Source organism: Aedes albopictus, chromosome 1 (assembly GCF_035046485.1).
Source record: "Aedes albopictus strain Foshan chromosome 1, AalbF5, whole genome shotgun sequence".
NCBI classification, from domain to species: Eukaryota; Metazoa; Arthropoda; class Insecta; order Diptera; family Culicidae; genus Aedes; species Aedes albopictus.
Window position 1 is genome coordinate 161,870,131 of NC_085136.1, and position 12,363 is coordinate 161,882,493.

The 12,363-nt window shown below is 44.3% G+C and overlaps 1 protein-coding gene and 1 long non-coding RNA gene across 4 annotated transcripts in view; one reads left to right on the forward strand and one right to left on the reverse strand.

Moving 5' to 3' along the window:
• LOC134285238 (uncharacterized) overlaps positions 1–12,363 on the forward strand; it is a 227,301-nt gene that overhangs the window by 186,782 nt on the left and 28,156 nt on the right. The gene's annotated exons all lie outside the window — the stretch shown is intronic.
• The window catches only part of LOC109427676 (TOX high mobility group box family member 4-A), a 370,265-nt gene continuing 358,848 nt past the window's right edge, over positions 947–12,363 (reverse strand). For 2 of the 3 annotated variants that reach the window (XM_062845690.1, XM_062845689.1), the window contains 3 exons: positions 9,561–9,851; positions 8,982–9,223; positions 947–2,278 (listed from right to left, as the gene is read on the reverse strand). In XM_062845690.1, the coding sequence (XP_062701674.1) occupies positions 2,212–2,278; positions 8,982–9,223; positions 9,561–9,851 (600 nt within the window). In that variant the 3' untranslated portion in view covers positions 947–2,211. Of the gene's footprint in view, positions 2,279–8,981; positions 9,243–9,560; positions 9,852–12,363 lie in introns of all 3 variants that reach the window. The other variant, XM_062845691.1, reaches the window with a different exon arrangement.

Below are 12,363 nucleotides of genomic sequence, written 5' to 3' on the forward strand. Positions count from 1 at the left end.
TATACAGCTTAAACTGATGAGATTTTCGCACTTGGGCCAGCGCTATCGCTGGAAAAAAAATTACTCAATTTTGAGTTGTCCCACTTTAGCTCAGTTTTGTGTGAATTTTCTGACCGTGTATTGACCTGGCGACCCTGGTCTTGCCGTGCACGCTAAGAAAATGTTACTCTAAAATGAGTAAGATTCACACAAAACTGAGCTAAACTGGAACAGCTCAAAAAATGAGTAAATTGCATTTCCAGCGATAGCGCTGGCCCAAGTGCAAAAATCCAACCAATTTAAGCCGTATAATATTCTTCACATCAGCAAGAATATTATACAGCTTAAACTGATGAGATTTTCGCACTTGGGCCAGCGCTATCGCTGGAAAAAAAATTACTCAATTTTGAGTTGTCCCACTTTAGCTCAGTTTTGTGTGAATTTTCTGACCGTGTGGACGAACCACGCACGAAACGAACCCATGCGAACGCTTCAAAAATTACTCATTTTCGACTAGTCCCAGTTGTGTGTGTATGTACACTGTAGCGACATCTGGTTGGAGAAATAATGACACGTCATTATTGGTTGATAGGTGGCGTGCATTCACGTGCGCTGCCATCTGGTAGCAATTTTACATAGCACATTATTTCAAACGCTTAAAAGTTTTTGATCAGAAATAGGTATAAGTAGATAGAAGTTTTTTTTTTCACTCGTGATAATCTGGTCGCATGTGGTCGTTGAGTTTGAGTTGAGTTCATGAAAATTCTTCTCAATGTATATACGACGAATGATTGAAAACATACGAATCGACCTTCGGAGTGGAACGACATGCAAAAAATTGATATCCTGAAGTGTTTGGAGAACGCTAAGCTGAAAAGAAGGCTCTAAATCTAAAATGTAAATGGTATGGTAATGTATGTTTTTGTTTCTCCTGGATTGTGATATTGACAATGACAAATCAATCGGCTAACTTTCTACAAAATAGTATTTTTATTAGTATGTATGCTGGTTTCCGTCTCTTTGCTAGTGCCCTTGCCATGTGTTTTCTTAGTACTTTTGTCACTGGCTATTGCTGAGTACCAGTACGTGTATGTATGTACTAGTACTGATTAGTACATACAGCCAACCAAACCACAGACATAGGAGGCTTTCATCATGGAACACTGATTCGATGAGTGAGATTTTGCTATTTGATCTGTCTCAAAACGAGGCTGTTTTCTTTGACAAAGTAATGTTTTTTTTTGTGTGTGTAACGATTACTGCTGATGGGATGAGATGATCCATGAGGGATGGCTTGCACTGAAATTTTGAACAAGACGTTGCACCACTCGACGTTAGGACGTCGTCGTCTGTTCTAATACATAATACGCCCTGGTAGTAGTGATTTTTTTCTATTCACTTAACACTCCAATTTCTTGTAAACCGAGAGGTTTACTCTTTCAATTTCCATTATATTAGTAATGTGTGTTTGTTCTTCATTTTTGCTTGGTTTGAATGTTGGGGTGTGAGTTTTACCTATGCTACAATGTAATTTATTTGTAGGGTTTTTGTTTTTCTCAGTAACGACAACTACTTATTTCATTAGTTATTTGCCTATATTGTGATCGTACTCTGATTTTTACTTTACAAAACTAATCGAAAACAACGTTCATCGAGATAAATTAAGAAGAGGAATAACAATATACAGCCTCGCGGTTATGTTTCTGTATTTTTACTCTCCGTATGTTTCTTTTTGCATTTGCTTCTCATTGGGAAGAAATAAGTTTGAAAGTATTTACACAAATATGCATATAAATGTATAAAAACAAAAACAAGGGACGTACGATTAGAAATTGCTTAACGAGTTTTCCTTTTGCTTTGTGAATGAATCCATTAAACGTAATTGCAACTTTTGGCTGTCTTTTCTGTGTCGTGTTGGTTTCACGTTTTACTTTTGTTTATCGATTTATTACTATAGTTTTCTGCTGAATTCAATTCATATGAATATTTTGTTTCTTTTATTGTTTACGTCTTATTAGCTACAGTGTGTGTTAATTTCTTATAGTTTAAAAGTTGTATCAATGTAAAAAGTGTGTAATTTTGTTGGTTTGTTTTTTTTTAGTAATAACAATTAATTACGAATCGATTATAGTTATGTATAGTTACGCTTTGAATGGGAGCCTCTCTTACGATTGCACCCTAACGTTTTCCTCCTTTTGTGGTTGCCTTCTTGACCGATCGATGACCAACTGCTTACTTAACAGCCGAGTAGGTTTGCTGTTGTGAGTTATTGGTTTGAACCCAGTTGCCGAAGACGTCCCTGTGGAGAAAAAGTAAAAAAATAAATTAGTTAAATATGTTTTGTAGATTACAACCGTCGTATTTACTAGAAATTCATCTTATTTGATTGATTTGTCTACATTACTCCCGAAAGATCAAAGCGGAAGAAGGGAACGGCCAGCACGAGCAACTAGATTACCAAATCGGTTGCGAAACGCACAAGGGACAGGAAAACCACAAAACAAGCCCCAGGAGGCCAACCTTAAAATAAATGGGGGCTAAGCTTATTGGACCAAGGAAAAGAGAACCCTTGGATTGAGTTGGGAAAGAGAAGGCGTTGAGAAACGTGAAACCAGTCCGCAATCGCGAAAGGAGCGACGCGCTGGTCTAAAAACTGAAGCCGAAACGTACGCCGAGGTGCAGAGGGCCATGCGAGGCGAAAACCGGCTCCCATCGCTGGTCGCGAATGTTAAAAGCATTCAGCGCACCAGGACTGGAGAGATGATGCTAGTGCTGAAGAAGGAGGCGGCCAAGAAGGGCACCTCCTACAAGGCACTAGCTCAGGAGATACCTGGGCGAAAAGTGCAAGTGATATCCCTAACGGCGGAGGCGACTCTCCAGTGTTAATACCTGGACGAGATCACCAACGCAGATGACCTCGCAGCCGCACTCAAGCAGCAGTGCGAGGTGGATGGATCAAGTGCATCGATCCGTCTGCGGAAGCGCCCTGCAGGCACGCACATCGCCACGATCAAACTCCCAGTAGGGACGGTGGGAGCCTAAGACGGTTTTTCTTAGGCGAAACATGTTCGAACACCAGTGAGGACTCACCACCTTTGGCACTGCGAGGTGACCGAGCACCATGTGTACTGCACACGAATTGTTCAAGAGGAGTTTGCCTTGGCGTGGCGGGGTTTCAGCAGTGGGCTCTGCTGGGCCTACCACACATTCGGAAGCATCAACTCTGTACAAGCGATTCGGCATCGCTTCCAAAGTGCCCTAGCCTGATCAGGGGTACCTCGGGCACATCACTCTTAGAAGACCTACGGGTGCATCTGATAGGGCCTGAAGGGTAGTGTCAGATTACGGGCAGGTCAGATCGGGTTGCACGTGGGCATCAGTTCTTGATGTCCGCTCAGCAGTAGGGCGCGGGCGGGGTTGACCCTGCCCGCCTTCCGAGGACAAAGGGAGTGGCGAGGACCACTCGGGAAACTGGCTAAGCGCCAGCATGCTACCGTGATGGACTCTCCAAAGCGAGTCATCGATGTTCGTTGCTGCAGGCTACGCAGCTAACCTTGTGGGTGCAATGTGCACTAGCCCCTCTCTGAAGCAATACCTTCTTGGTGGTTCCGGAGAGACGTAGGGTTTGGCGACCATAGGAATGGTTTAGTGGGTACGAGGAGAGAGTAGTCCTGGATTTTACTTTTGTTGTAGAAGACGGCCTGTCAGACCTACACTACCCTAACCTTCTGTTAGGGTGTCTGTTGTGCAGATTATCCCCCTATGGTTTAGAAGGAAAAAAAAAAGACCTCGGAGTAGAGGTATGATGGTGGCGACGGCATTCTATCCTCTTAGTAGGGCCGGATGGGGGTCTCCAGTTAGCCTAGTGGTTAAGGCTATGGATCGCCAATCCGGAGACGGTGGGTTCGATTCCCGTTCCGGTCGGGAAAATTTTCTCGACTCCCTGGGCATAGTGTATCATTGTACTTGCCTCACAATATACAATTTCATGCAATGGCAGGCAAAGAAAGCCCTTCAATTAATAACTGTGGAAGTGCTCAAAGAACACTAAGTTGAAGCGAGGCAGGCCAAGTCCCAGTGGGGACGTAGAGCCATAAAGAAGAAGAAGAAGAAGGGCCGGATGGACGGACGGAGCTGCCTTCCGTACCATTAAACCTTGACAAGGCCTTAGAGTACGTTCCCGATCTGTACCCAGCTTAAGAAACTAACTGGGTAGAGGTAGGTTCAGTTGAAGAATCCTGATTAGCGCTGATCCTCCCTGCTCCTCTGCCTCCTTGCTTGCATAGATAACCACGGGGATCCTTGGGCGACTACTTCAGTGGCAGTGAAGGACAGCGGCTCTTAGGGAACCCTTTTTGCAGCGATGGATTCATTCATAATCAAAGAGAGCGAGAATACTGAGGGCGAGGCGATTAACCCGTTCGCGTGAGGCAGACTGGTTAGATTACTGTCACAAGCGGCGAGTGTAGAATCCCCTCAAATATTGACGATTTTCCCCCTTACCGAACGCGACGATTTTTTTTATCTGTATTAACGAGATTTTTAGCCCTAGGCTAGTTCATCTCGGGATCCACGCTTTACTTCCCTTCCGAAGGAAGAACTCACATTTGTGTGAGTTTGTCAGGAGTGGGATTCGATCCCAGGTCCTCAGAGTGATAGTCGCGTGCTTTAACCATCACACCAGGTCCGTTCCACACGCGACGATTTGAATCCGTCGCGAGTGAAACCATCGCCAGAGTCGTCGCAGCCAATCAGCAGGCGGGAGCGTGACGTTTCTCCGATCTCACTAACACAAACAGCAGCAGAGGTGGTGCTTGATTCGTTGCGATGATTCAGAAATACCGACTGGAAGTTGGCAGCGCGTTTTGTTATGAAAGCAACATACAATACCGAAGCAAACGACAATGGGGACCGGTTCAGCGACTGAGGATACGTAGATGAGCGGAGCGGAACTCATACGTGCACTGGACCGAAACAGGGATGGGCTTCCGAAGTGCTCGATGAGCTGATCGGCTACACGAGCGAGCAGAGAACAACATTAGCAAAGACCTTAAAAAAGGTCTGCTGAGGATCCGCCATTCGGTAGCTCAGGCCAAGAAAGAATACGATCTCTTGGTTGAGCGACGAGATAGTGTAGCTGACGAGGGTAGAGTAGAGAGGTCCACGCAGCCAGGTGGGGCTGCAGTGAGGGGCAAACGCCCGCGCAGTGCGAGCAACCCTAAACCAATCGCAAAACGAGCGAGAAGGTACAGGCAAGGGCTCTGACGCCGGAGGCGATCCTCCAGTGTAAGAACCTGGATGACATCACCAACGCAGAAGAGCTCTCTGCCGTCCTCAAGCAACAGTGCATGGTAGATGCGCCGAGCGCATCGACCCACATACGGAGGGGCCCAGCAGGCACGCAGATTCCAATTGGGGAGGCAAAAAAGGCGACTGCGGTGGGCATGGTCGAAGTCGGCTGGTCAGAGTGTCCGCTCAGCATCTACGAGCCACCGGAAGTGTGCTTTAGGTGCTTTGAGCGAAGCCACAAGCCGTGGGCGTGCAAAGGCCCCGACAGGAGCAAGCTCTGCAGAAGGTGCGGAGTACAAGGCCACTTTGCCAGGGAGTACAATTCGGCACCAAAGTGTCTGATTTGCACGGCGAACAAAGGCCACGTGACGAGTGGGCTTAAGTGCCCAAGTATGAGTAGAGAACGGAACCGCCGAAAATGGCGCAGGCCACACAGTTGAACTTAAATTACTGGGAAATGGCGGGCCGAGCAACAGTTAGTCGAGTTGCCCCCATAGATGACAGCTATACGTGGTAACTGACGTTTAACAAAGAGTGCGCGTAAGTACGGTCCCCCCCTCCACGAAGCCATCCCTAAGGGGCGTACCGCAGAGGCAAGGTAAGGTAGTGGCAGAACGAAGTTTTTCTACGGTGTTTCCAATAAACACTCTCATTCTATAAAAAAGTACCGTATCTATCTCTCCCGATAACGGGAACTGGGTAGCGGATTAGGCCAGGATAGCGGCAATCTGTACAACAGGTCGCTTTCCGGTCCAGGAAATAATTCTAGATTCGCTATCAAGCACACTAGTGGGATTGAGTCCCGTGATTATCGGTGGAGACTTCAACGCTTGAGCAATTGAGTGGGGTAGCCGCTCGACCAACTCGAGCGGCTGGGCTCTACTCGAAGTTATAGTTGGCGACAAAAAAAAACCACAGTAGGAACGGTGCAGAGTCCATCATTAATGTGACCTTCTGGAGCCCGGGTCTAAACCCTAGCTCAAATTGGAGGGTCGGCGATCTGACGATTGGATACAGGGTAGAATACGGAGGAAGACAACCGAACAACCGACAACCGAAAGCGATCGACAGTCATCGGGGATGGCTGACCTCGCGCTTCGATAAACCGGTATTTGTGGAGCGATTGCATATGGAGGTTAACACCGACGATCTATCCAGCGATGATCTAGTCAGAACCCTAAGCCGTGCATGCAACACCGCAATGGCAAGGCGGCCTACCTAAAAATGGACGCAAGCTGGTATACTGGTGGTATTCAGAAATCGCAGAACTCCGCGCATCCTGCCTATGAGCTAGAAGGAGGATGCAAAGAGCTCGCACCGATGAGGGTAGAATGGAACGAAGTGAGGCCTACAGGGCGGCTAAACTTGCACTAAGATTAAAAGATTAAGCGTAAGCGGGCGTGCTGTGAAAATCTCTGCCAGGCAGCCAACACGACTCCTTGGGGTGATGGCTCCAGAGTAGGCAATAGCGACGAGCTCATTCGCTTAATTTGAACAAGGCTCCGGGTCCGGACGGTATCCCGACAGAGATCCTATAACAGTTCCCCGAATACCATGTCCCCGAATACCACTTCCCCGAGAACCAATACCCCGAATGCCATTACCCCGAATAGACCGTTACCCCGAATAACACATTACCCCGAAAACCATTTCCCCGAATGACACTTACCCCGAATGCTATTTCCTTGCGAAATAATGTCTTTTAATTCATAATACTTTTTCCCGAGAATTTCTGATGTGCAGGAATAGTTTTTACCTAATATTACATATAATATTACATATAATATGTAACCTAATATTACATATAATATTACATATAATATGTAACCTAATATTACATATAATATGTAACTGGCACTGACTGCACTGATACTGAATGCAAATAGTATGAAACTTAATATCAGACGTTTTTCCTTCTTTTTTTCAACTACTATTCTTTCGCGACTGGGAATAATGAGGATATAAAGAAATAGCTCATTTAGAATAAATAGAAAGAAGCAGTACTGTAAAATGATTAGGCGAGTTATATAGAGCTCCTCCATCGCCTCTATCCAATTCAAACTGTCTAAGACAAAGCTTTCCACTTTTTTCCATGGTCAACTTGCCTTAAAACTGATGAGCTGTACAATTACTCACTGTAACAATATAAGACAAAAGAACAAGCTACTATAAAAGAAGGAAAAATCTTCATTAAATGCATTTGCTCCACATCATAATCTCATTATTAATAGGCGTTAATACCTAAGACTAGAAAGAATAGCCGATGCAAAAAAGAAGGCATAATTTCTGATAAAAATTAAGTTCATTTTGTCAGACATCAGTTTCCTTTGACAACACAATTGGAAAATATATTTTCGGGGTAATCATCTCTTCTGGGATATGGGCTATTCGGGGAAATGGGCCATTCGGGGTAATGTCATTCGGGGTGTTGGAATTTGGGGTACTGGACCATTCGGGGTATTGGTTTTCGGGGATATGGTTTTCGGGGTAATTGAATTTGGGGAACTGTTATAGGACCCCCGACAGAAGCCATCAAGACGGCTATCTGGCCATCAAGAAGCTAACCATCACATATTCAGAATGACTATGCAGATGTGCCTAGACAGAGGCGAATTGCCGGAGAGGTGGAAAAGGCAAATATTGGTTCTACTGCCCAAACCCGGGAAGCCACCTGAAAAGGCGTCGGCATACAGACGTGTCTGGCTTCTGGACATCGCCGGGAAACTGTTGGAACGGATCATTCTGTGGAGGCTGATGTTATATACCGAGAAACAAGATGACTCTGGGTTCTCGGATTAAAAGTTCAGCTTCAGGAAAAGTCGATCGACGATAAACAGCGGCCGATATGAAGAATGCGTTCAACAGCCTCAGCTGGGTCGCCATTGAAAGCGATATTTGCCATCTAGGAGTCCCTGATAGCCTATGCCGGATATTGAAGAGCTACTTTCAGCATAAGTTGCTAATCTATGACACCATCACCGCGGGGGTACCTCAGGGCTCTATCCATACGGCGAGTCGATAGAGACAGTGGAACTAGCGGGCATGCTGCTCAATGAGTGCAGTGCTCATAGCACTAGTGGTGGCAGAGGACGAAGAGTGCGTCGAGCGATGCGGCATGAGAGACGCGAGACGGATCGCCAGAACATCACCTATGTTGAAGTGGTAGAAGGAATGCGATTCCTCCAGCAAGGACAGGCTCATTCCGAGCGTGTTTATATGGAGCAGCAGACCCCATGGAAAGATGAACTTTCACAATTTCTGTCAGGTGCCTTAGGTGGTATCTGCACAGATTCGGACACGCAGACTCCACCGCATGTCCGGAGTGCGCAGACTGCGACGGGACCGTGGGCATGTGCTCTTCGAATGTCCACGGTTCGTGAGGCAAAGGTCGAGTTTGCAGGCGGTATGCGGTAGATATCACACCGGATAACATTGTTGAAAGGATGTGTACGAGGGCGGACAAGTGGGATTCCGTTTCTTCCACAGTCTCCCAAAATCGAACTACAGAGAAAATGGCAGGAAGTTCAACTCCATGTTGACACTGCCTGCAACTACAACTGCGTTTACCGCTTTGGCTGTATAGGCTCTTATATGAATACCTATATTTTTATACAAATTCTCGGGGATGTTTTCCAGTAAAATTGTATACTTCGGGAGAAAGGACCCTTTATAGGATGGTCTTTAGCAGAATGATGACTAGTACTAGTACTTACCGGCAGTGTGTGATGACGCATTCGTTACTGCAGTACTCATCCTCCCAGTCGGAATTGACGATCGCCGGGTTCTGACATCCGTGCCGGATACATTGCTGGGGAGTGACGTTCTGCTGCGGAGGGCTGCCGGACAGAGGAGGGGCAACCTGGTGGGGGCTCATGTGACCACCCGGTTGCTGCTGCTGCATCGGATGACCAGGATGCTGAGGGTGCTGTTGTCCTTGTTGCTGACTGTGTGACATCTGTCAGGTGCGAAGAATACTGATTTATTATTCTTATTTGCGTCTTCAAAGCGTGGCAACGGGGCATGGTGAATACAAAAATTATAATGCTTCAAAGGTGAAATTTGCAGATTGATGTTTTTTTTCATGATATGAACCATTTAGTTATTTCGTTCAAATTTTTCCCAAAATTTGGTGCTACGATGGTTTGTTCATAAACAAAACTTTATTCAAAATTTCAACCACTTTGGACTATTAGTGAAACAAAGGTATCCCATCCCAATCTTTGTTCAAGCTACGAATTTCACCTTTGCAAACAATCAAAAAATATCAGTCAAGAAACTGGAACTTGGCATACCTGTTGATTCATGTAGTGTGATTGCGGTGGTGTCATGCCCATGTTCATCATTCCGTTCATGTTTGCATTGGTAAGGTGGTTTTGCTGCATTTGTTGTTGTTGCTGCTGCTGTTGCGGCGACATTCCCATCTGCTGCTGCTGCTGCTGGACCATCATTTGCTGCTGTTGCTGGGCGGCTGCTGCCATCGGATTCATCTGCATGTGGTGGGGTGGCGGCTGAGGTTGAGCTTGGCCCGGATGCATCGGTGGTTGACTGTGATGTTGAAGATGCGGTTGCATTTGCATCATGGTCTGTCAGGAGAAGAGACAACGAGAGAAAGAGACGGAACGGGGTTAGAGAAATACGGATTAAATTACGACGGGTAAACGTTACATAAATGGTTCGCTTGATTGATATTATCAATTTAACTGATAAATACGGTAGTCCCCTATTATCTGGGGGTTGAGTTAACGATCTTGTATAAGCTTACATACATATGTGTAATTTGTGCCACCTGCGGAAACAAGGAACAGAACAGACAAGTATCCAACTATTGAAGATACCTAACTAAATTCCCAATAAATGGGGAAGGGAAGATAATCACCAAGACAAATAATTTATATCATTGTGGTCGCTTATCTTATCAATGTTTCGACCTCGCGTTGAATGCAAACAGATGCGTAATCAAGAGTAGCGTTTACATGCTCCTAATTTTCGCTTTACATGAGCATATTACGAAATATGAGATATCGTATGAGAAACATTAATGCAGGGTATGCTCCAAACTGCAGAACGGGTTGTTGAGGTATGTAATCCAATTTGTCTTTAAAAATTTCTAGAAATTTGAACATAAAAGTTAGCGTAGTTCAAAAAATCGTTTTAGCTCCACACCTCTCATTCGATTTGTAACCAGATTATATGCCTTCTCCCAAAATTTGAGCTCATTTGGTTTTACATTGAGACTGCACAAGCCCTGTCTGTTTTCTGTATTCTGCCCTTACTGCGCTAACCGGAGCAATGGTGCAGTTGACCTTATGTTTCTCCGAGATAATCTGCTATCCTTCTTAAGCCTCAACTGCAAGGCTCAATAAGGGTGGAATTATTAGTATGTTGTTTATTAGCTTTAATTATAACCTATATGGCTCTTCGCATTATGCGTTCTTCACAGTGTCCTCTGTGTATGTTCGTCTCTGGCGTTCTTCAATCGATACCGAATTGGTTTTTATCGCTGCTCTTTTTTATTGTGTTGTGATTGTAAGAGTTTGATCGTGCCTTGTTTGGGTAGTGGCTATGGTTATGACAGCTCAGATCAATCTTCAGCATAAAAGAACAGCTTTGGTCCAAGAACCTTACTTTTGTAGGGAGGATTTCTATGTAGATGTAATGTTTTATTTAACACCTATATGGTTCCACATTTTGCGTTTTGACCCGATGTTTGCTACTTTCAGTAAAATTGAAACGACAATCTTGCGTGTCATGCCTCGAACCCCAAAATGTTTTGATAAAACTGCTTGTTTGCAGCCTTGCTATTCCCAAATCTTGGTGGGATTATACTATCAAGTTTATTCCGTAAGGGGATAATGTCTTCGTATGAAAATCAAACCTATCAATTTGACCTCCTTCTTCTGAAGTGATTAGAACGTTTTGTCGAGCATCACACCCGTGATGTTTTTCTAGCAAACATGCCTCTCCATGGGAACCAACATGCTTACCAAAATGGAAAGTCCACTGTGATTTGTTTACACAATGTTGTTTACGATATCGGAAAAGCATTCATTCAAAAACAATTTTGTTTGGGTGTTTTCTTGGGTTTCCAGAATACTTTTGAACACGTACCTTTCGATTCCATATTGGAAGCCGCATGGATTGTCGTATTTTTTTTTCAATGATTTCCAATTGGATTTACCAAATGCTCAACAACCAACATCTCTTCTCGGCATTACGTCAAGAAGCGATTAGGAAATTGAGTGTTTGTGGATGCCCCCATGCGGGAGTCTTGTCATGACTTTTAAGGAATCTCGTAGCAGAAACGCAATTGAGATAACTCAATGTGGTTTTCCTACTTATGATTTTGTCCATAACAAGCCTCAACAGGCTGCTTCATTTGTATATCTTAGCTGAGAATCCGACTGTGAAACTTTGAATCATCTGATATGTAACTACCCAGTTTTTACACAACTGCGTTTCCGAGTACTCGGTAAACACTTGATTAAGTGAAACTGACCTAAGAAACCTGAACCTTCAGGATGTTCTGTTGTCCTGAACCCGTTGTGGCAAGTAGCTACAGGGGATGGTCAAAATGTTTGGGATAGGCAACTTTTATTTCTCTCACAAAAAAGTTCAACATGCTATAACTTTTCACAGAGTGCATCAAAAAATCTCAAATTTTGACTGCATGCCAACCTATTATACAGGGGATGGCCAAAATGTTTGGGATAGGCAACTTTTTTTTCTCTCACAAAAAAGTTCAGCATGTTATAACTTTTCATAGAGCGCATCAAAAAATCTCAAATTTTGACTGTTTGTCAACCTATTATATGTGCATCATTGGTACAAATTTGGGCTTGATTGATTAATATTTCGCAAAGTTAGAACGGTTCGGGTAAAACACCTTTTTTTAGACAACGCATTTTTGAGCTGTCATATCTCGGAAACCAGTAAACCGAATTGATTGAAATTTTGAACGTACACCAACAATATGTAAATGCTTCACAAACTATTAAAACATAGATACTTTTTAAACGTTGAAAAAAGTTATCATGGATTGACACTTTTTGGACTTTTCTCGAAAAAATGTATTTTTTTTACATTAATGTGAATAAG